Raw genomic sequence first — 25,350 nt, forward strand, 5'->3', positions numbered from 1 at the left:
CCCATAATGATGGCTATCCAGTGCTTTCAGGTATTCCATTGTGGTCTAACTTCAATTACCTCATGATTTCAACTAATGAAATTGCTATGATATCCACAAAATACCCCTTTTAATAATTCAGCATTCTGAAGGTTAAAGTTTCTCCCATGAAACAGAAGATCCTAGGTTCGATTCTTGCATGCGAGATTGTGGATGCACATTGTTGAAGAATTACATACTAGGACGAAATGACCATCTAGTACTTCCAGGTATTCCGTGGCGAATTCAACTATTAAAATACTACAATCTTCACAAAACCCACTTTTTATGGATCATATTTCATGAATATCTATTATTATGTTTGGCTCCATCTAAAACAAACAAACAAACAACCAAACAACAGACTAACCATTTCATTTTACATTTTAGTTATGCAAAATATTCAATGTTTAAATCAACCACATTTTGTTTCCAGGAGCCAACAAAAAAAAAACACAACAAAAACAAGAGAAGATAGAAACAACCTTGTTGCAACTAGATTTGCATGTGAATTATTATCATTATGATTACTAGTCCACTGTCTAGTTTTGCCTGACTATTCATGATTTTCTCCATCATTAAACACTGATTGGTTATAGAAAATTGTTTCATATGACCTTGAACAAAAAGCGGGAATAGCTATTCGATTTCAAGGTTATCGAAAAAACACACAAAAAAAAAGAAAAAAAACAAGAAAAAAAAACAAACAAAATAAACACGCACCAATCCTATTTTCATATTCTTTTCAGCTTATTGGATTATAGATTTATATAAATATATATATCAGCATAGTAACAAATGTTCATTTATTTATCATACTATAATCATGAATTAATCTTAACAACAATCTTGTTTCATCTGTAAAATGTTTATGTCATAGTAAAACAAACAAACAAACTGAAATACTGTTGAGCTCAAATGTTTTTCATTGATTTATCTAACATATTTCATTTTTATTCCTCAAATTATATGGAATATAATCGATTAATTAGATAGAATATTTCCCATCACAGCAACAACAACAACAACAAAATTGTATCTATGCTATTCGTGATATGAAACATTGATGATTGAACATGGAAACTATAGATTACGTCATACCATGATTGTTTTTTTCTTTGAAATTGATCGGAGAAATGTTTTTTTAAAAATTTTTCTTTTAAATCTATATTTGCCTTTATGTTATGATAGTTTCAATCAAGTAAAGTAATAATAATAATAATCTATAATACTATTGATAAACATATGCCTAAACGGAATAAACAATCAATAAGTGATCCGGATCATTGTAAAACTAGTTGTTGCTATACATGTAAATTAAAATCAACACAGAAAAGATCAAATTATAAACGTGAAATACATGAAGTAAGTAAATGATATACTGATTATTATTGTTTTTGAAAAGAATATATATTAACATCGTTGAATGCCGGTCGTGGATGCACACTGCTGAGGAGTCTCATACTAGGACGAAACGGCCGTCTAGTGCTTTCAGGTTTTCCATGGTGGTCTAGCTTCAATTGACTCATGATTTCAACCAGTGAAATTTCTAAAATCTCCACGTGGAAAAGAATAGGCTACACACCACCATTCTCTTTTCGAACTATTTTGACGTTCATATAGAAGATTTTGACTTTCATATTGATTAACAGACGATTGTTTTTAATTGTCTATGCTCTTCAACTGTATAAATGTGGTCCTTGCATTACAAATTCTCGTCTTTACGTCTGCATCAGATCCTCTTCGTTCATCAATGGTACATGAAAGATTCCACATCTTCCAGAGTTTCTCCATCAATTTTGATTAAGTTGGTTAAACTACATATGTAATAGACTATTTCAAGTTTCATATTGTGAATATTAATCATTTTGAATGAACAGTGTAAGGATTTAGAATGTATATTTCATTCTATTGATGACTGGATCTAATATACCTTCATGTGAACTGTATCATTATCCATTCAAAACACTAAAGATGCCTGGTTGACTCCAAATCATGTGACTGATTGACATTCCAAATCTATATTTCAACTTTTATTTTGTTTGATTATTAATTTAGACACCATTGGTCTTCAAAACTGAAGTCTTTTTTTAACATTTACAAAATCCTATTTTCATACTATCAGTCATAAATTTATCTTAGATAAATCGACAATGAAAACCTGTAGCACTAGACAATTGTATTGTTCCAGTGCTAGACATCTCAGTGACAGTACACAATCACAGAGCATCAAACCCAAGACCTTCTGTCGGGAATGAGACAGGTATTCACCATAGTTAGTTTTAAGATAGTTAAACAATACGGTGAATTGATTGAATTTAGACATGTGCACTACTAGATAACAACTCAGTGGTCTAGAGGTGAAACCGTTCAACACAAAACTGACTGTCCTAAGTTCGATCCCTTGAGATTATGGGTTGTGGGTGTACATTCATTAGAGAGTCCCGTATTAAGACTCTGATCAGGTTAATATTACACCATATTTTAATAAAATGAACACTCTACTGTATCATCAATCTTCCTATGTTCATTTCGTGTTTAATGAAATCAATAATTCTAATCAATATTCTCAGACACCTATCCGTTTTCCATATAGAATAAGAGTTATTTATATGAATAGATTCATTTAGATTATCATCAGCTTTTTTACTCTATTCAATCATCATCATCAACAACAACAACAACAACAAAAAACTTATTATGTAATCAATTCTTTTGGTAAATGTCTACTAAGCATGAACAATGAACATTGTAGGATTAAGTGAATTCATTTCATTTCATGTAATTTGATTGTTTCATACGGTTGGTTGTTGTGTAGATACAAATATAGAAGGTTTTTAAAAAATATAATTTTCGTGAAAAAAGAAGAATTAATTATTATGTACTTTCCATATCACAAATGCTCTGGTACAGTCGAGAGTAGGGAGAGTTAGCTTGTAAATCACCAACGTAGATGATCTATGTTGAAATGATTAAAGACCTATTCGAATTTGACGGGAACGGTGTGAAAAACTAGCTAACGTCGAAGTCACACCTCGTGGTCAGCACCTTATGTGGACTACCCCATTGAAGTATCAAGGTACCATAGATGCTTTGAAGACTGTACAACACAGAGGACGTTATTACAGAAATATATTAGTTAAAGTAGACACAAGAGAAAGTAGGACCACTGCCGCATGGGCCAGTCCATGGCATCCGATTAACTGATGCACGTTGGTTGTCCTTGACCTTGACGAGGATCGATGATTTGCCCGATATTCAATGGCCCAACTGCCGGATGATTTGGCTAGGGCTTAGTGACATTTTGCTGGCCCTACATGCTCAACTTCTACAAATGCTCTCATATGGCTACGTGCATACAGCCATCACTAGAGAAGTCCTACTAACTGTTTTCTCGAGGCATTACTGTTATTTACGAACTTAGGAGGACGAAAAACGAATGTCCGGCAGGACCCTAAATCGGGTTGGTGGACGCGGAGGGTCCACCTAAGGGAGTTGAATAACCCTCATTCCAAATCAATGGTACACATTGGATCCAGGATCCTGAAGGAACATTTGGCGTATGAACCAATTGTTGGTCACTGGCTACCATGGAACTGCATCTATTGACCTTGCTTCACTGCCTTGTGGATCAGATCTTTAAGTCGAAGGCTCAGGGTATGGCCTCCTAAGTAAACCACTTGCTTCGGTCTAGGTACTCGGGCAGTATCACAGCCCACGCATGAATCAAGTGACTTGTATGACGCATATGTAATTGGTACCCCTTTGTATCAATATTTATATGTCCGTGAATTAATCGAGTATATATAGCATTTACGAACAAAAATATGATTAAGATTGACATGTTATTTATAATTTGTGGTTATTAGAACTTGTCTCAGCATTTAAATAGAACATCTGACATGTTATCAGTTTACTTATCCAAGTACTTCTCTTAGCTTCTTCAGCAATTATTACCATTATTATCACCATTGTTATGACAAATTTAAGTTTGTTACGACTGATATCATTCTGTCTACCATATTTGGAAGATTTTGGTGTAGGTGAAATAAAAGGAATTCACTCTATCGCGCGTTGTATTCTGTGCTCGCATTGCTAAAGATCTATCATTAAACTTTATCAAATTCATAAATGGAGTCAGATAGGGGCCAGCAATGGAATTCATGACGTGAATTTCGTCTTATTTTGAACTCGTCAGCTGGATGTATCAGCACAGTATTGTTGATCGTTTTACATCAAGACCTAACTACAATACTCTCACTCTAAATATCATCACGTTATCCACTTAGTTACTAAGTCCAGACAGTCTCTAATTTACACAAAGTTGTAGATTTCAATTCATTTGTAAGGGTTATTTGAATCTTAAGATGATTTTGAATTTGAGTGTCGACAAGAACTTGAGTGAAAGGCATATTCATCGGATAAGTTCCAAATAGGACGTCTTAGGTATCAGTTTTAGCTACTGTTCAGTTTCATCTTAAGTTAAAATCTAATAGTTTGTGCCTGAAACCTTAGTTGACTAGTTTCTGTATGATAATCAATAAAATATTGATAACATTTTTTATCTGAAGATCATGTCAATCACTAACAGATGTAAACCGATTTCAGTTAAAATATAAAACAAAGGTTAGGCAATCAAAGAAGGAAAACTTTATTGATGGTCCACGAAATAATAGATCATTTGATGCCGTAATAATGTTAAACTGAATAACGATTTTCAAACATGATTCTTTGATGTCACTGTCTTATGTCTAGATCTTCCTAAGCTTTCAGTGGATTTGGTTACTAGAATTATGTAGGCCATAATAAACTGTTTACAGGATTATTGTTGCTAAACCGGATAAAAGACGCAGTAGACGCCCAGGACGGATTCTGTGAGAATCGGTCGTGAACAGATCAAACCGCGACACTACGGATCATTGTTGAACAATCAGTTGAATAGAACTCGTCACTATACATCAAGTTTATTGACTATGAGAAGGCGTTTGACAGTGTGGACAGGAGGACATTATGGGAACTTCTCCAACACTGACACCTGACCGTAAAAATTGTCCGGAACTCATACGATGGACTACAGTGCAAAGTCGTGCATGGAGGACAGCTGAAAGATGCATTCCAAGTAAGGACAGGTGTCAGAAAAGGCTGCTTACTCCCCTTCTTTCTCTTTCTTCTGGTGGTTGGCTGCTTTATGAAGACCTTCTTATCTGACGAGATGCCCAAAATAAAGTGAACAGTTTGGATGAAACCAGATGATTTGAAATTTGCAGATTATCTGGCCTTTCTATCCCATACACACCAACAAATGCAGATGAAGACAACTAGTGTAGCAACAACCTCTGCATTGGTTGGCCTTAACACACACAAAAGAAAAGGTAAGATCCTCAAATACAACATGGAGAACACTAAATCAATCACACTTAATGGAGAAGCTCTGGAAGTAGTGGAATCTTTCACATACTTATGGTGTATCACCGATGAACAAGAAGGATTGGATGCAGACGTAAAGGCGAGGATTGGCTAAGCGACGGCCGCATTCCTAAAGCTGATCAACATATGCAACTCAACCAATCTCAAAGTCACAATCTTCAATACGAATGTGAAGACAGTTAATTCTACTATTCTCTTCCACGAGGTATATCAAGCTTCTTCTGTCGAATACATTCAGTTTGTATACAGACTACTTGTCGAAAGACTTCAGTAATCATATGATCATTTTAACATCATAGTTGCATCATCTTTTATTTTATATTTTATTTGAATATATAAATATTGGTACAAGAGGGCACCAAATAGATATAAGCCACACTATATTTGTGAGTGTGTGGGCTGTAATACTGCCCGGGTGCCCAGACCGAATTGTAGTGAAAAAGATTTAGTTCATATATGGGTCAATATTATCTCCAAGTTGAAGTAGAAAATTCTTCTGTAATGTCTGATCATAATGATTCAAAACATAATAAACTTAACTTATTTACTTACTTATGTCTGTTACTCATTGTGGAAAAGAAAAGGCCACCCATCAGAATTCACTATCCAACGTTGTTCTCAATAATCTTTCCTAGTTCTTTCTAGTTTCTATTCATTCTTTTGATGCCTGACTCCGATTCTCGGCTTGAAATGTAATCAGTAGTGAGTAAAAGGTACATAACCATTGAGCTAATGAACCATTTAAAATGAAGAGATTATTCAATTAAAGTTTAGCATGATTAATTTGTTTTTATGAGAATGGGGTGTTATAGAGATTGTAGTAATTTCAATTGTTGAATTCATGAATCGATCTAAGCTTGAATCACCGTTGAAATCCTGAAAGAATTCGATGGCTATTTCATCCTAGTATTGGACTCCTTAATAGTACGCATCCACAGTACCACACACGGGACTCCAATACAAAACCTTCGGTCTCGTGCGCGGATGCACAATGTTGAGGAGCTCTATACTAGGACGTGTTATATCCTGACAAGAATAATGAATGGTAACTATTTGGATTCGTTTCTGGACTAATACTACATATATTTTTCTTATAGTATGACTATTGAGTAACTATATTACGTAGATTCATATTTCTCTTATTCTAAGCTGTATTTTGATTCACAGATCATTATAACACGATTCACCGTTCTTCAGTTATGTTCAGTCAATTAATTACAGTCTCCCCCATTCACAGATACTTTTGGCTTGATCTTGTACAAATGTGTATTTTCTATTTTGTGGTACGATGTGATCTGTTTGGTTTGTAAATAAACTCAGTGTGTTTGAAATACATAATTCATATCATGGAGGCCGAGATTGGTGACCTGGACTCAACAGACAGGACTAGATCGAAAGAAAGAGCGATAGAGACTCTAGACTTCTCGTATAGTTTTATATGTCATTGGTCCGGTCAATAATTCCTGTTCTCTTTTTGGCGGTATCATTACGTTATATATATTAATAAGACATAATGCCACAAGTTATAACACTTCTACTCAATACAGGATGTGCACAGTTGAGGAGCCGCATACTACAACAAAATGGCCGTCCAGTTTTCAATGGTGATTTAACTTAGATCGACTTATCAATTCGACTCTTATAACTTGTTTTTTATCTGAGCTTATTGTTTATCATTGTCATCAATCATGAAACATAATAAGAAAATGTTCAATCCTTACCCACCTTTTTCACTCGTTCCTTTACTTAATCAATCAATCGATCAATCAGTCAGTCGATCAATCAATCAATCGATCAATCGATCGATCAATTAATTAATTAATCTAACATTCTTGACAATGTAAACGTATTCAAGATTGACTGGTTGCTTAATTGGTTTAATTACATAATTCGCTTTTATATGTTTGTCGGTTAATTAGCTGGTATGCTTTACTACATAAACATGAATAGCATTAAACAATTTCGAATCTTAACAAGAATGTTCTACCATATAGAAGAAAAAGACCGAACTATTGAATAAACTGATATGTTTTATGTATAACAACTTTGACTTAAGGTATCAGCTGGATGTACTTGTATCTCAGAGTTGATGTTCACTTTGGGACTCGAATCTAACTGAAGAGTTGCAAATAGGATGAAACGCGCATCAAACTGAATTCCACTATTAGCCATTATTCATCTCTGCTTAGAATGCTTGTGAATTATGAGAATATCAAGGCAATCCACACAAGATATATACATATGTCAATATGAGACTGATCATTTACAGTCATAAACATCAATGAGATTTAGTAGCTAAGTGAATAATGTGATGGTATTTGGAATGAATGGTACTGAGTTCGAGTCCTGGGTTGAACATCAACTTCGGAATGTAGATACACACAGTTGACAGATTCCAAATAAGATGAAACATGAATGCTATATCCCACTGCAAGCTACCATCCATCTTTTCTTAGATATTTTTTTAGTTAGACAAATACTACAATGAATATCCACAACTTTATTCAAGATTGGTCCCAGATACTTCATTTACTATAGTAAATGAATAATTTAAAAGGTTTGAATAATTTTTTCTGGTTAGCGTTTTTTTAGCGAGTTAGTTTTCTATGGGATGGGGTCGCTAACCCCATGCCCGACCCTCCTCCTTTATCCGCGCTTGGAACCGGCAGTAGCCACCGGAGGGACTCCAGGCGGAGTTATTTACCATAGTAACTATGATATGATTCAGTTAGTGAGTAAAAAGATAATGATCGTCATTTTGTCCAAAAAAATTAATCCCTTTAGAGATATGAATTGACTTATGTACAATTTTCTCTATGTATCATGTTTTCAATCCTGATTTGGTTGACATTTTATAGATCAATTTATTTTGTAAAATCAATATTTGGGCAATCATTGATCTGTAAAAATCAGTAACAAAAAATTATTCATATTATATGGTGTGTGCTACTTATGTTCACATAAGTAGTATATAAAACTATTGAGGAATAGAATGTCTGGAAGCAGAATGTTGAGTAGATCAAGGAGGAAGGAATGGGAACAGTAAGTAATTGGTATGGAAATACGGGAACAATGAAGTCTGAAAAAATGAATGAACATTCTGCAAATGAAGTGTTAGAGTATGGTTTTTCTATTCTATCAAGTAACTATGTAATTTTGAACACATAAATATTGGTACAAAGGGGCACCGGATATTCATGCACCACACAAACCAGGGTGCCCAGACCAAAGTGGGTAGTTTTCTTGGTAGGAAACCCTTAGAGCCTTCGACTTGAAGGTCTTACCCGCAAGATTGTGGAACAGCGTTAGAAGAAGTAGTTACATGGTGGTGGGTAACCGACAATAGATTCATACGCCACTTATCAATTGAGTCTTGATAGTCATTTACTTGTGCAATGAGTTGAAGAGGTGAAATTTACTCGATATCGTTTGACTTAAATCGTATTAAATGAAACATACATTCTAGATTTCATTGCTAATCACTATGCATCTTTAATTGAAATTCAATTTTAAATAGCAACAACTGGTTAATTTCAACCTTTACAATTAATGATATGATGTACACAACACTTCTTTTCTGTTGTTGTTGCTTAATTAATTAAGGCATAGTAACAAATTTAAATATACACAACTTTTTTTTGTTCTATGTGCACACAAGGAATTCATGTTGTTAATGTAACTGGGACAGCTGTTATGTAACTAAGTCTTTTTTTCATTCATTCATTCATTCATTCATTCTCTATCAGTGATTATCCTATATAACAGTTAATTTTTTACTATACTACTTATGAATATAGATAAAAATGACTTTGAATAGACATTTCATTCAAACTAGATCACGTTGGTAACAGAAGGAACTTTGGCGAGGCTCTTATTTATCGATGACCTTTGAACGAATTTTAAGTGACCTTGGGAAATATTAGCCAATCAGCAAACAGTCAGTATAGAGTAAAAAGAAGTTATACAAAACCAAGGAAATAAATTGCATACACTTCTTACACGTGGTTCAAAAACTTGTCAAAGTTAGAAAGAGGTTCAGAGGTTCTAAAATCGTAATGTATGCAGTAGAGGAAATCATCCATACGGCGGCTACAGAATAGTCAGCCTCCGGAGCCATGATAAAGTCTCAAATACTCTTTCAGCCTCGACCACATAGCTTCAATATTGTTTATGTGCACTCCGGTTGTTGAGTATACAAAATGCTACTTGTGGATAACGACACTATACACATAACCAAGCCTATGTAGGAGTCTGTACGCTCTCCAGTCATCCGTATGTAGTGTAGTACCTGGCTGCAACCAGTGTTACTGGTGCTTTTATTATCCAGTTCGTAATAATTGTCGTAATTTGCCTTAGTTAGGAATTATATATGGGGTTTTCATCACGAACCGACATCAGCTATAATGCCAAAACTCTATTTAGCCAAATGGATGAAAGGGTTTCGCGTTAAAATCCGAGATCTATTATCTTATACCTGATTGATTCGTCCACAAATTATAGTTTCGTCGTTTTATTTGTTATAGTCACTCAATTATCGCATTTTGTACAAAACTCCCTGTGAACCGATTGTACATTAGCATTAAACACTGAAGTTGGCGCTGTAACCTTGAAATCTCTAAAACGCCTCTGATTGGCTCGTCCATAAATCAGAGCCTCTCCGGAACTTGTAATTGAACGATGTTGTAGATTTCTTGGATGAGTTTTATTCGAGTTTTTTTTCTCTCTCTCTGAAGAATATTATCTGATCGAATTCAATCGATAAAGACACATGAACAAGTCAAGAGTAAATAAATTGGTTAAAGATGATAGACGAGGTTTGTGAAGATTGTAGTAGTTTATTCGTTGAATTCATGAATCCATTGAAGTTGGATTATCATAGAAAACCTGGAAGTACTGGAAGGCATGCCGGCTCACCGGTCTGGAGGCTAGGCGTTCGCGTGCGAGACCGAAGGTTCCTGGTTCAACTCTCGCATATGGGGTCGTGAATGAGCACTGTTGTGAAGTTTCGTACAAGAACGAGACAGCCGTCTAGTGCTTCCATGTTTTAAAAAGATCTATGCCTTCAATCCTTCATACTGAACCACTCTACAATAGCATAATTATATGAAATAACCACGAATAACTATCATAGTGAAAGCTTCATTAAGAATTACACTCAAATATTCAGTATTTAACCCCTAAATCCAATATACCTGTTTTTATTTAGAATTAGAATTAGATAGTTCATATATTTATATACAAAAATATTCATTAATACCTAACCCTATACTTATCCATTATTACTTACTTACCTACCTTTTTTACTCCCGATGGAGCATAGGCCGCGGACCACCATTCTCCAACCCACTCTGTCCTGGCTTTCCTTTCCAGGTCTAACCAGTTTTTGTTCATTTTTCTCATGCCTGTCACCATTTCTCGACGTCATTAGGATGAGGGTATGTATTGTCGGTTGTTATGCTAAACCCATATAGCTTATTCTAGATTCTGGACAAATGGTCTTATCCATTCTTCTCAAGCTACATTTTGACTTTGTCAATTATTCTCTCGTGTGCTGTTATGGGTATGAGGGCTGATATCGTTTCCCGGCTGCCCACAAAGTGGAAAGGTATTTTTTGAGGAAACAGAAGGTGGATTAATGTTGATCTTAACGACCTAGGAGCGTGACCGCAGATCCCAAGGGAGAACTGCTTGAGGCCGGTCGCGTAAGGCATTTAATGGGAGGTTTTCAACTTGTTAGCTCCGTTCTTCAAAGGGTCTTACCGCCGGAGATGGGAATCCGTGAGGCAAGGTGAGGCGTGACATTTTTAGGGTCGACCTTTTCTAACCCCTTCCTTCCCTATGAGAAGGCAGTATCGCTGCAGATGCTGGTTGTTGGAGGGAAACACCTTACTGCTGTTACACCCCTCTACCGTCAGCAGTATTACTTCACCCTCAGACCTTGAGTTGCTGCTTTTAGTCTTACCGTTCTCCAATCGACTTGCCTGGCATGGTAGAACCTACAGGAACATATTTTCCAGCCAATATAGCTCGGTTGCGTCAACACGATAAGCAAACCCGACCACCACGTCAAGGTAGCAGCTACGGTCTAGTAAACATTCTCTTGTCAACCTTGACTGTTTTATGTAAGAATATGTATATGTATTTCTTATCTTACTCAACATATATTTATAACGTAATTTTATCTGACTATAAATATGAATTCACGCTTCTTTAAGTCGAGTTGGCTTACACCTTCGGTTCCGTTCTCTTCTTTTCGCTTTTTCAATCTCCTTCATTCTTCCCTCTTTGTTTCATCTCCCTAGTTGCCTGGTCAAATCAATGAGTGAATGTAATGTACATATTCAAACATCCATTCTCAAATTTGACTTATTTAATCCCATTATTCATTAACATAATTCAAGTCGATAAAGATAGACGTCATGTATATTTCAATAACTCCATAAAGATCAACATATGATATAACTGGAGTCAAATATCCGTCCGCAAAAGGTATTATGAAGATCTTGAGTCGAATTCTTACAAAGAATCCAAACAATAATGAAAAAAACCCTGTTTGCTTCATTATGCTTTTCAACACTTACCCAGACAAAATTCATGAAAATGTTGAAAGATAAACCCATTTTAGTATAAGTTTATTAATTTAATCATTCAATTCATGAGTCAATTAAAGCTAGACCATCATGGATAACGTCAAAGCACTAGACGGCCGTTTTGTCATAGTATAAGATTCCTCAGCAGTACACAACCACTACCCCGCTCACGGGATTATTAACTCAAGACCTTCGGTTCTGCACATGAACGCTTAACCTCTAGACCACTAAGCCGGCATCCAACATTATTAATGTCTAACATCAACCAATCCACAAATTTCCGCCACTGTCTACCATTGTCTAGCAATAAGTTACCATCTCACTACAGACCCAGTTAAACTCTATTGGTTACGACTTCTCACTAGAACTTCGAGCCAGTCACTAGTGGACACAGTTACTAATATCTCCACATAACTCCCCCCTTTTTTTCCGATAAACTTATTTATTCCAAATATATAATGTAAAAATTTAACAATCTTTATCAATAAATGACATTCATTCCATAGTTAACTAATCTAAATGTGTCCTTTTAAATACCCCATGCACACACACACACATGCATACACAAATCATTTCCAACACCCATCCATCCCCCCCCCTCATTTAAATGTCACACTTTAAATCTATATCATTATTCAATGTACATCAATACAAAGATTCAATGCATTTTTATATAAATAAACTATAGAATTTAAACGGTTATAGTTTCCTCTTTTTTTTTTTCCTTTTTTACGTTTTCTACGATTCACATAGTGTCGTCTACCATCTTTCTGTAAATGTCGAACTTGAAAAACACTATCATGAAGGTGTTTTTTCTTCTTCTTTTTTCTTCTTTTTTTCTGTTTTTTTTCGTTTTTTTCCTTTCAGTTACATTTTCATAAAGTCAGTTTGGTATGGAATTTCTCATGTCGAACTTTTGCATACACATCACCCTCTTTGTCTCTCTCTCTCGCGAGCGAGCGAGCGAGCGCTCAGTTTGTTCTGTGATCACTTTTTCCAGAGTCTTTCTATTAAAAAAAAATCTTCAATCAGTAGTCTGTTGAAATTTCCTTCGGTGACTCCTCGTACCAACAACATTGTTTGTGGTAGAAACGATGTCATCTAGTCGTAAATGAAGACAAAATGTAAATCAAAACGTCGCATTCTGGCCAAGTCTAAATCATGTTTGTTATTATTAGTTACCTCCCAATTAGGGAGGTTTCCAATCATTAACATACTTCAATTAAATGAATTGATGTCACATTTCAGTTACTAACTAGTTAGTTTAATTATTCAATAGAGATATACATCAATGATTTATTGATTATTTTGTGATGTAATCTCAGGATTTTAGTTCTATTCACTCAAATAGAAAAATCGTCGTTAGAGATAATTAGACGATCAGACATAGTTTATGGATATAGTTTTTGGTATACCCTTATGATTATAATTTTTCAACCATTTAATGTGATAGTTTTTAATGAACACTGAGATACAAAGCCTTTCAAATAATCGATATTATCTACAGTCATAAAAATACATAATCGACTCATGAATTCAACTACGTTCTTCACAAAACACCCCCTATTCTGATACGAATCATGTGCTCACAAGTGACTAGCTTTAAGATGAGTTTCCTAGAGTTTTAGTGAGAAACAATAACTAGAGTAGTCTAATCTGTGTTGGATGGAGACAGTTATCCACTACTGACAATGAATGAAAGGTTGAGCAACATCATGAATCGATTGAAGTTCAACAGTATAACCATTGGATGTCGACTTAGTAGTCTACAGATTAAGAGTTCTTACGCATGACCAAAGGTCCAACATATCTATGAAATAAATTAATAGATGTTAAGGATCCCTCGATTATGAAACGTTTCTGTAAAAGGTATGAGGTGGACAAATTTATGATCAACCTAGTAACTTTAAATGAGTATCATTTTGGAACATCATGAATTATACAACTAATCATTAACATGTTAAGTGATAAGAGATGCCTGACAAAAAATCTTTTGAAAATTTGCTTATTGTGCTAACGGACACATATTAGCATACGGTACCTGTAATCATCAGGAACTGGTTTCTTTTGATGTATCGAACAGTATGCCAATTAAAGAGCCTAAGATGTCACTATTGACTTTTTCAAACACCGCCTGATATTCTGTTGGATTGAGATAATTATAGTTGATTAACCGTTTGTGTTTGTCTTTTAGTGGAGGCCCGTAGTTTGATTTTGTCCTCATTTAGCTCGACGATATTCGTTGAAAGGCTCACCATTTTAGTGGCTCGTGGATCTGACTTCATCGCCTATTCTCGTGTATAATAGTCGACTTAAATCACGTTATCCAATAACGGAATTAAATAAGTCGAATAACGAGAATTGATTTGTGAATACATATATTTTGTATATGAAGCGAATGAAACAGAGAAAAGCAAAATGACACGTATCGAAGATGCCTGGGAAGCCAACTCCATTTTAGTCAAGCGTTACTCAATATTTATAGTCAGACAAAATCAAACTACGGGCCTTCACTAAAGTCTAGCCTTTTATTGTCAATCTAATTCTATCGATCAACTTGCAATGTTATCAGTGGTCAATCAATTGTATCTCTGTCTCATATAATGTCAGTCTCCCAAATGCCCTGGTACAGCCGAGGGTGGACAAAGTCCTCTCTCCCACTCCAAATGCTATCACATGACTACGTGTATATAACCACTGACAGAAAAGGTCTTAATCACTGCCTTCTCGCAGCATTATTCTTGTTTACGAAATTAAGACAATAAAAAGCGAATGTCTGGCAGGATCCTTAACCGGATTGTTGGACACGGAGGGTCCACCCAGGACACTTCGATGACCCTCATTCCAAACTAATGGTACACATGGCCTCCAGGATCGTGAGTGAATAAATGGCGTATGGACCAATTATTGATGACCAGCCATCATCCAACTGCATCTATCAAAGTTTCTCCACTGCGTTGTGGAACTGACCTTCAGGTTGAAGACTCCGAGTGTGGCTCCCCAAGTAAACCACCTACTTTGGTTTGGGCAACCGGATAGTATCTCAACCCTCACACAAATCGAATGATTTATGTGGCGCATATCTGATTGGTGCCTTCTTGTACCAAATGTTAATATCTTTAAATAAATAAATCAGTCTCCCACCTAGGAGTTTAGTGGTAACGTCATAGGTTACGAAACTAACTATACGATTATCTAATAAGGCAGACATCAGAAGAATGAGTAGCACTTGAAAACATTTAGAAAAGAGAGCTTGGAGACTTTTGGTCAACAGATCATGATATAAAAGGTGTAACAGACGTAATTAGGGAAGTACATTGCCCACCATAAATACCAAATAATACATAATGTATGTCATTATAAAGTTTAATTTCCATCATCTCCAATCATTGATCATAATGTTCAGCCAATTAAACTAATGATCACATTTCAAACATTGATCAATTAAATTTGATCGACATTAAAACAAAAAAAAAACGTGAAAAATTGTACCCGTTCAGTAATCAATCAACTGTACAATATTCACATAATTATGATGAATGAGAATAATAATACTTACTTACTTACGCCTGTTACGTTTTGTAAAGGAGCATAGGTCGCTCACCAGCATTCTCCATCCAACCCTGTCCTGGGCAATCCTTTCCAGCTCCGTCCAGTTGTAATTCATCCTTTTCATATCTGCTTTTATTATCCGACGCAATGTGTTCTTAAGCCTTCCTCTTTTCCGCTTCCCTTCACAATTCCAAGGTAGGGCTTGTCTTGTGATGCAGTTTGACGATTTACGTAATGCATGTCCTATCCATTTCCATCGTCTTTTCCTAATATCTTCTTCAGCTGGAAGCTGATTTGTTCTCTCCCACAGAATGCTATTGCTGATGGTATCCGACCAATGGATGTTGAGTATCTTGCGAAAACAGCTATTTATAAATACTTGTACCTTCTTGATTATGGTTGTTGTAGTTCTCCAAGTTTCAGCTCCATACAGTAGAACTGCCTTGACGTTGGTATTGAAGATTTTCACTTTGATATTGGTTGAAAGCTGTTACCTGGCGCCGGGTTCAGGGTGATCAGGAGAATAATAATGACGATCATTAATCATTATCATTCAATCATTAACTACATTCATACTGTAAACAAGCAGTACAGGGAACAAAAAAATCTATCGATTTATATACATACATATTCATTTGGTATTGTCATTTTATTTGAATCTTCTGATTGTTGTTTAGGACTGTAATTGATCAGTCTCTTATTAGCATATATATTCATCCTCTACGGAATGCATCGATATTATGTTAAGTCACAAACCTTATAAGCAAAGATAGATAGTGACTAGCACGTGCGTTTCATCCTATTCAGGACTCGTCAGCTAGATATACCTACATCTCACAGTTGATGTTCACTCTGGAACTCAAACTCAGTACCGTACACTTCATATGCTATCGCGTTATCAATTAAGTAACTGTGTCCTGGTAGCTACTCTATTGTGCAATGGAGTAAAGTTTAAATTCACTTGGTATTGTCTACTTGAATCTTCCTGTCTATGTTAAGGACAGCAATTGATCTAATTCTTATTGGCATATATGCATCCAGTGCGTATTGCATCGATATTGTATTAATTCACGAGCATTCTAGGAATTCTAAGACAATATCAATGGGAAGATTCAAGTAAACAATACGAAGTGAATTTAAACTTCACAAACAAGTGCTTATCAAGACTCAATAGCTAAATAGACAACATGATACCGTTTAAGGTAAACGGTACTGGGTTGGAGTCCCGGGGTGAACATCAACTGTGGTGTTATGTTTTGTATAACATCAATATTTGTCATTTAAAGATCACCGACGATTATACAAAGCTTTAGCTATACAGTTGTCAGATGTCACTCTTGTATCTTATATCAAATTTATTATCGGTCAATGTTCTCCCTTACAGTGTTCTTTCATATTTACACTTAAATTGTAACAATCACTGGTAATCACCAAACTGGACGTTTGAATAATGTCAGAGTACATATATACGTGATTAAGATTAGTCATTATACATCTTATATAGATTGAAATCATGAGACAATCGAAGCTAGACCACCATGGAAAACCTGGAAGCACTGGACGGCCGTTTCGTCCTAGCATGGGGCTCCTCAGCAGTGCGAATCCACGGTCTCGCACCCCGTGAGATTCGAACCCAGGACCTATCAGTATCGCGTCAGGCACTTAACCAACTAGACAACTGAGCATCTTATATAGACAGATTATTATCATTTGAAGATAAAGTTTTACCACTTTCATAATTCTCAAATCAGACACAGAAGTATTTTGACTTCTAAACATTTCACCACTTTTGAAACCTCTTTAAAGTAGGTCAGATATTATGATCCTCAAGGGTGGTTGGTTGTTATTATTAATAAATATGTCTATAAATAAAAAAAAACAGTTAACCATACTTGGTGATTAGAATAAGTTCTTGAAAGAACCTTCAGGTTCTGTTCTCCCCAATTTTCTTAGAATTCACAAACCTAATAACCCATCTTCTACGCATAAACGAACTAAATGGTTAGTAAAATTGTTAATCCTAATTTGTTAAAAGATACATTTGATTTTGATAATGCACTCCTTTGATGTAAACTCTCATTTACACGAATATACCATTAACTAAGATTGTGGATTTCTTTTGTGACTATATATCTATCAATTTTTCCCATTTTTCCTATTCGATCATCATTGTTGAATGAATTACGTTTATTATGTACTACAAATGTTCAATTGGACGATCTAGACTTCGCAGATGATCTGGCCCTTCTATCCCAAACGCAACAACAAATGCAGGAGAAAATGACCAGTGTAGCAGCAGTCTCAGCAGCAGTAGGTCTCAATATACACGAAGGGAAAAGCAGGATTCTCCGATACAACACAGCATGCACCAATCCAATCACAATTGACGGAGAAGATTTAGAAGATGTAAAAACCTTTACATATCTGGGCAGCATCATTGATGAACAGGTACGATCTGATGCAGATGTGAAAGCGCGGATCGGTAAAGCGAGAGCAGCATATTTACAACTGAATAACATCTGGAACTCAAAACAACTGTCAACCAACTTCAAGGTCATAATTTTCAATACAAATGTCAAGACAGTTCTACTGTATGGGGCGGAAACTTGGAGAACTACGAAAGCCATCATCCAGAAAATACAAGTGTTTATTAACAGTTGTCTACGCAAAATACTTAAAACCTGTTGTCCAGACACTACGGTGGGAGAGAAAAATTAGATTCCAGAGGAGGAAGAAATCAGGAAGATGTGCTGGAAGTGGATAGGACACACATTGGGGAAAGCACCAAACTGAGTCACAAAACAAGCCCTCACATGGGATCCTCAAGGTCAAAGGAGGAGAGGAACATCAAAGGACACATAGCACCGAGAAATGGAGACAGACATGAGAAGAATGAACAAGAATTGGATGGAACTAGAAAAGAGGGCCCAGGACAGATTGGGTTGGAGAATGCTGGTCGGCGGCCTATGCTATATTAGGAGTAACAGGCGTAAGTAAGTAAGTAAGTAAGTACAAATGTTCAGTTGACGTTTGATGGCGAATATATTCGACACAAGTGATTAGGTAATATAAGATGCATTTTTGGGATAGAAAACAATATAAAGGACAAGAGTCACTTTGTCCTATTTGGGACTCGTTAGTTGGATGAGCCTATATCCCAGAGTTCAGAGTTGATGTTCACTTCTGAACTCGAACCCAGTACGGTTCATTTCAACAAACACCAACGCGTTATCCACGTGGCAACTGAATCTCAGATTTCACTATGAGATTTTATAATTTCGTGTGCAAATATATTCGATTGTTCCCACTTAGTATTCTCATTCACTAAACTAATACCTTTAGTTTCTAAGTAAAAAAAAACTGAATTAGTTAAATTGTCTTTAGTAGAAAACACTTTACTAATCAACATCTACTTAGTAATTGTTGTACAGTCATAGTTCAAATCTCATAAGGTCAAATAGAAAAGAGACTTTCATAAATCAATGTGCTAATGTATGTTTCTTAACTGAAAACACCATGGGTGTTTCTAACCTAATAAGATTGAATGGCACTTATGTTTATGTGTTTCTTTGGTTTTAATGATGTAACAGGTACATTTGGTAACTTTAATAATCCTATTGATAGTTAGGAAATATATTAATGTTTATATGATTCATTCTAAACAATTATCATTCCCAGAATGGGGGGAGGGGTTTGTAGAGATTGTAGTAATTTTAATGGTGGAATTTATCGGTCTATCTAAGCTAGAAATATCATTGAAAATTTGAAAGCATTGGATGACCGTTTCGTCTTAGTAAGGAACTCCACAGAAGTGTACATCTATGGTCTCGCATACCGGGCCAGAACCCAGGACTTTTGACCTCTCACACTAACATCTAACCTGTAGACTAGTGAGACTTCATCCAAAGGTGTTAATGTCTAGCTTTAATCAAAATGTGTTCTTAAGCAACCTTTTATTCATTGTTTGAAGTGGATAACTTCCTCCATGGCTTCTCAATAGAACTCCAGAGAAACCACAAACCACCATTCTGATAATAATAATAATGTGCTTACATGTGATTAACTGTGATCAGTGGAGTCCGATCTGTGTTCAAGAGATACACTTATTCATCACTGACAATGGATGAAGGGTCGAGCAACATCACAGATCGGTTGAAGTTAGACATTAACACCGCTGGATGTTATCTCAGTGGTCTACAGATTATGTTCGCGGACAAGACAGAATGTCCTGGTTTCGACTCTTATGTGTGGGATCGTGCATGTGCATTATTGAAGAGTCCCATACTATGACGAAACGGCCATCCAGTGTTTCCAGATTTTCAATGATGGTCTAACATTGATCCTTTCATCATGCCAAACTGAAGCTTTTATGTTTGAACTATTTGACTTCAAATTAGTGATCTAAAGGCAATAAACACTGATCAACTGATTTAATAACTATGGTTTCAATCCTTCTACAGGTATAACAGGACGAAACAATTAATCAATACTTCGTTATGTTTTCCTGTAATTGCCTAGTTTTAAACACTTGCTCTACTGAAGTAACTGTTGCTGTCTATGTATCACTCAGTTTCACAGTTTCAGTTATCACTATTGTCTTCCTATTTCTACGGATTGATCCATTAAACAAGTGACCAATGTCATTTATTTCTATTCTTTTATCTCAATTAAATTCTATCGATCATTGATAATGATCATTAAATCGATCAAATGTAATTAATAAAATAAAAATCATAAAAATAACTATAACCAAAGGGGGGTTATGGATATCATAGTAATTTCAATCGTTGAATTCATAGGTTCATTGAACTTAGACCACTATTGGAAAACCTGGAAGAACTGGAAAGTGGTTTTGTCCTATTGTAGGACTCTTCAGACAAGTTTAACATGTTCATTCACTATGATACATACAAAGTACAAAACCATGAGCTTTCATTATCAAATTCAAATCAGTGTTTGTGACATACATTATATTTCAATGCTTTTTTTTCAACTGACCATTCGGTAATTCTCAGAATAGAGGACTGATGAATGTTATTGAGAACATGAACTGACCTCATTTAAATAACTATTGAAAATCAAGAACCACTATAAACCTATTTCTTTCTAGTATGAAGCTGTTCAACAGTGTTCATTCATGATCCCATAAAGGATCTAACACATGAATTTTAGGCCTATTGACGAGTGCTTGTATCACTTCAATCTATTTGTGATATTGTATGATCACTTTATTTTGGCTAACATACTTTAGTATGTAATCCTAATAACTTTCGACGATTTCCACAAACCCCACGATACTGATAATCATCATTTGTTTACTAGTAACTAGTCTTAAGATTCAATTCTTGGAGTTCATATTGGAAAGTATGGACGATTTAGTTCAGTCATTCCATTTGTGAAACATTTCTGTGCTACAGGCAATGTAAGTTGATAGAGCAATATCTTGAATTGAATGAAGTTAAACATGTACATTTTTAGATGCAAGCTCAGAAGCCTAGAGGTTAGGAATCCTATATAGGATCAAAGGTCCTATGTTTGATTCCTTATGGTGAGGTCGTGAGTGCTCATTACTTTGATTGAAACAACTATCTGGGGCTTTCTGATTGTTTATAAACAAACACGAAATACTGTATCCAATATGACTATAATTAAATTGTGTTTTGTTTATTTCTTTTCAGATTTCTTCTCCTCTACGTCCGGAACAAATTTCCTATATCGTAAGTAGTATATAAAGTACTTAATATGACATAATCTCATAAGAGGTTTTTGAGGATATTATAGTAATTTTAATAGTTGAGACTGATAGGTCCTTGGTTCGAACCTTGCGAGGAGGGATCGTGGATGAACACTGCTTAGGAGTACCACATTAGGATGAAACGGTCGTTCAGTCCTTCCAATGTATTCCATGGTGGTCTAGCTTCAATTGACTCATGATCTCAACTATTAAAATTATATAATCTGCTTATGAATATACATATATATTGTAAACTATTTACAATATTAGTAGTATAGATGTCTTCCACGATAATCACTTTAGTTGACGAATATCAAAGAGAAGAGCAAGATGAATATTTCCTATGAGGTAACATTATGTCTACAATCCATTTGCTAACATAATGCCTCAGTAAATGATGTATACTGACTCCGTGTCCAATTCTCCTACTTAACCTGGTATTGGCACTGGCAATAACCCTAGAAGAGCTAAAGAATGAGGTTACTGAACCAATGTCCAACCCTCCTTCCTTATCCAATCTTGAAACCAGCTACAACAGGAGTTGATTTATAAGTTCGAATAACATAAATACATTTATTTCGTGGATTTTTCGCAGCTATCCACAACCTAAAACCCTACTACTGACCATTAAAACAAAACACGTATATATATTTTATATTCGAAACATCGTGATTAGATTCACTAAATATATAGAGATAGAATAATATTAAGCAGTGACCAGTGGAGTTCAACCGGGTCTGTTGTGAGATAGTAACTCACTGAAGACAATGGTGGACGGTGGCTCAATTTCCTGGATTTGTAGAAATTAGAAATTAAGACCGTTGGATATCAGCCGACTCAGTAGTCTAATGATTAAGCGCTCGCCTGCGAGACTGATACGTCCTAGGTTAGAATCTCGCAAGGCGGGACCGTGGATGCACACTGCTGAGGAGTCACATACTAGGACGAAACGGCCGTCCAGTACTTTCAGGCTTTCCATGATGGTCTGGCTTCAATTGACTCATGACCTCAACTTTTGAAAATATCTACATATACTTAAACCATGACCTCAACTATTAAATTACTAAAATCTCAACAAAACCCCTTTTTGATAATAATCATCATATGCTCACCGGTGACTGGCTTCAACAGGTATTTCCTGGAGTTCTAGTGAGAAGCTGTGACCAATGGACTTCAACCGTATCTGTTGTGAGGCAGTAACTCACTGAAGACAATAGTGATTGGTGGCACAGTTTCGTGGGTTGATTGAAGTTAGACATTAACACCAATAGATATCAACCAGCTCCGTAGTCTAGAGGTTAAGCGATCGCGGGTGAGACTGATAGGTACTGTGTTGGGATCTCGTAGGGCGGGATCCTGGATGTACTGTGCTGAGAAGTCTCATACTTGGACGAAACAGCCAACCAGTCCTTCCAGCCTTTGCATATATTACAGTCTCACCCTATATTTTTAATACACTAAATGTATATTTATTCTTTCTTCTTTTTATTCAATAATAGCTTAGTCGTAATAAAACATTCGATGAAATTTCTATGCCATCTGCATGGATTGCACCATTTCCATCCAAATGTGTCACTGGAAAATTTACACCTACATCATTCAAATCAGATAATAGTCAAATTGATCATCTGCATCAACGTATAAGTCCTAGTCTTATACAAACAACTCAATTGAATATTCAACCGAATGTAACAACTTCACAATTAGATCATCAACAAAAGATTAAATCAAATCAATCATGGTCAAAAACTACTGATGATCCATATGGTACATCATTAGTATGTAGTTTATCAGCTGAATTAGCAAGTGTTGGTAGACAAAGATTTCGTTTAACTTATATTACAGATCGTTTATTAGGTAAGTTATTGAATGATATAATATGTTAAATTATTTTATCAATCAATTTGATCAGAAATTATTTCTTGTTATTGTTGTATTCAAGTGCATCCGATTGTGCCCATTTTTGTGTTCCTGTTTACTACATTCGGTTCCGCTGCCAACCAGGAAGGGAAGAATGCCGTTATGTGGACGCCGTTGAGAACCTAGAGATGAGATGCTAGTTGGAGCAGCCCGGTGAGGGAAGGTGACGCCGAGCGAATTATTCTGGCGGGGTGGCGTTGATGGAGCGCAGGCGTCAAACGTCTCGGATACCGAGTGGACATTGGATGTTGACGGATCAACGGGTCGACGGAGAGCACGGCACAGGTTGCAAAAAAGTGGCACGGCAGTCAGAACTACTGCAAGAATGACTGCTTTAAAGGAGGGACAAGTGTGGTGTGTGTTCGATGTATATCGACATAAGTGGTATATCACCCTAGTCAGGAATAAAATGTCTGGTAGCAGAAGATCTAGAAGATCGTGCAGGAAAGAACGGGAACAGAAAGCAATTGGTATGCAAATACAGAAACAATGAAGTCTGAGACAATTGATTGACATTTTTCAAATGACCTATTCGCTGTATGGCTCACAGTTTTTATTATGATATTCCGTAATTTTGTGTTCTACTACATTCAATTGTTCCCATTTGTGTTCTCGTTCACTACGATTTTCATTTCCATCATTTTTTTTGATACAGTACACAGATCAATAAATTACGAGTAAATCATCCAGTTTACAAAATGAAAGCCCATCGTGGATTCACACTGATGAGAAGTTCCATACTAGAACAAGATGATCATCCAATGCTTCTAGGTTTTCCATGATGGTCTAGATTACATCGACTCATATGAAAAATTCCATGTGCCAACAAAAGCATAATCAGTTTTTATGTGTGACCCAGATAGGGTCATAGATGTTCACTATGATGAAGTCTTATATTTAAATAATAAAATAGTTTGCCATTAATTCTTGATTTCTAATTGTGTAATGTAAAGCATTTCAATAGTTTCCACAAGAAACAAACATTTATGTAATTGAAACATTATTGTTTGATTCAAGTATCATATTACACAGTTGTAAAACAAAAACATCTTTTGGCGAGACTAGAATTTCTGAATTAACCAATCACATGTCTCGGATTTTGGCGCTAAATTCATTCATCCATTTGGATAAATAGAGTTTTGGCATTATAGCTGATATCCGTTCATGGTAAAAATCTAACCTTAACCATCAACTGTATATCGTAATTCGAATTCCTCACATACTGATTTATAACCCTCATTTGGTCCTAGTTATTAGGAGGACATTCTCAAGGTCAGTCTGGCGTCGCTTAAAGGTTATCCATAAATTGTTGTCTCACCCACCATTTTTTATCGAATGAATAATGTTCATTGTTCAATTAATTTTGTTTAAATCAATTGTTTTATGCCCCCCAAATGCCCTGGTACGACCAAGAGTGGGGAGAGTCCGCTCTCCCTCTCCAAATGCTCTCACATGGCCACGCGTATACAGCCTCTGCCAGGTAACTCCTACTCACTGCCTTCTCGCACCACGGGTGTTGTTTACGAAATTGAGAGGACGGAATGCGAACGTCCGTAGCTTTAACCGGGTTGGTGGACATGGAGAGTCCATCTAGGGGGCTTTGAAAACCCTGGGCTTGCTATTCCAAATCTGATTGGTTCGTCCATCAATGATAGTCCCACCATGTTAACTTGAATCAGCTTATTTGTTAAGTGAAAGTATTAAGATCCATGGTCAGAATGAATATGAGTCAGATAGGATGAGAGGAACAATAGTAGAATGAATGCAAAGTAAATGAATCATATAGAGGGGCGATTGATAATGATGTTTAACCAATAGTAATAATAAAAATAATAATAATAATACAAAGATATGTGAATGAAGATAACAGAGACAATTATAGTTGATTAAGAAAAGTCGTAAGTACAATAGTCAAATTAGGTCATTCAAAAGATAATAATTGACCTTGAGATTGAACAGGGGAAAAGGAGTGGTTGAAGATATTTTGTCCGTACACTTAGCTCCGGTTTCTTCATCAGGATAGTTACTGCTTTAGCCGTTTAAAGGACTTGGATGCCGGTTCAGTGGTCTAGTTGGTTAAGCGCCTGACACAAGACTGACAGTTCCTGG

The 25,350-nt window shown here is 35.8% G+C and overlaps 1 protein-coding gene across 2 annotated transcripts in view; it reads left to right on the plus strand.

The window, feature by feature from the left end:
* Nucleotides 1-925: 925 nt before the first annotated feature.
* TNS1_1 (Tensin 1) overlaps nucleotides 926-25,350 on the plus strand; it is a 37,208-nt gene continuing 12,783 nt past the window's right edge. The window contains exons 1-3 of one of the 2 annotated variants that reach the window (XM_051218118.1): nucleotides 926-1,383; nucleotides 21,266-21,304; nucleotides 22,821-23,178. In XM_051218118.1, the coding sequence (XP_051064554.1) occupies nucleotides 1,264-1,383; nucleotides 21,266-21,304; nucleotides 22,821-23,178 (517 nt within the window). In that variant the 5' untranslated portion in view covers nucleotides 926-1,263. Of the gene's footprint in view, nucleotides 1,384-16,151; nucleotides 18,585-21,265; nucleotides 21,305-22,820; nucleotides 23,179-25,350 lie in introns of those variants that run through there. The other variant, XM_051218119.1, reaches the window with a different exon arrangement.

This window comes from Schistosoma haematobium, chromosome 7 (genome assembly GCF_000699445.3).
Source record: "Schistosoma haematobium chromosome 7, whole genome shotgun sequence".
NCBI classification, from domain to species: domain Eukaryota; kingdom Metazoa; phylum Platyhelminthes; class Trematoda; order Strigeidida; family Schistosomatidae; genus Schistosoma; species Schistosoma haematobium.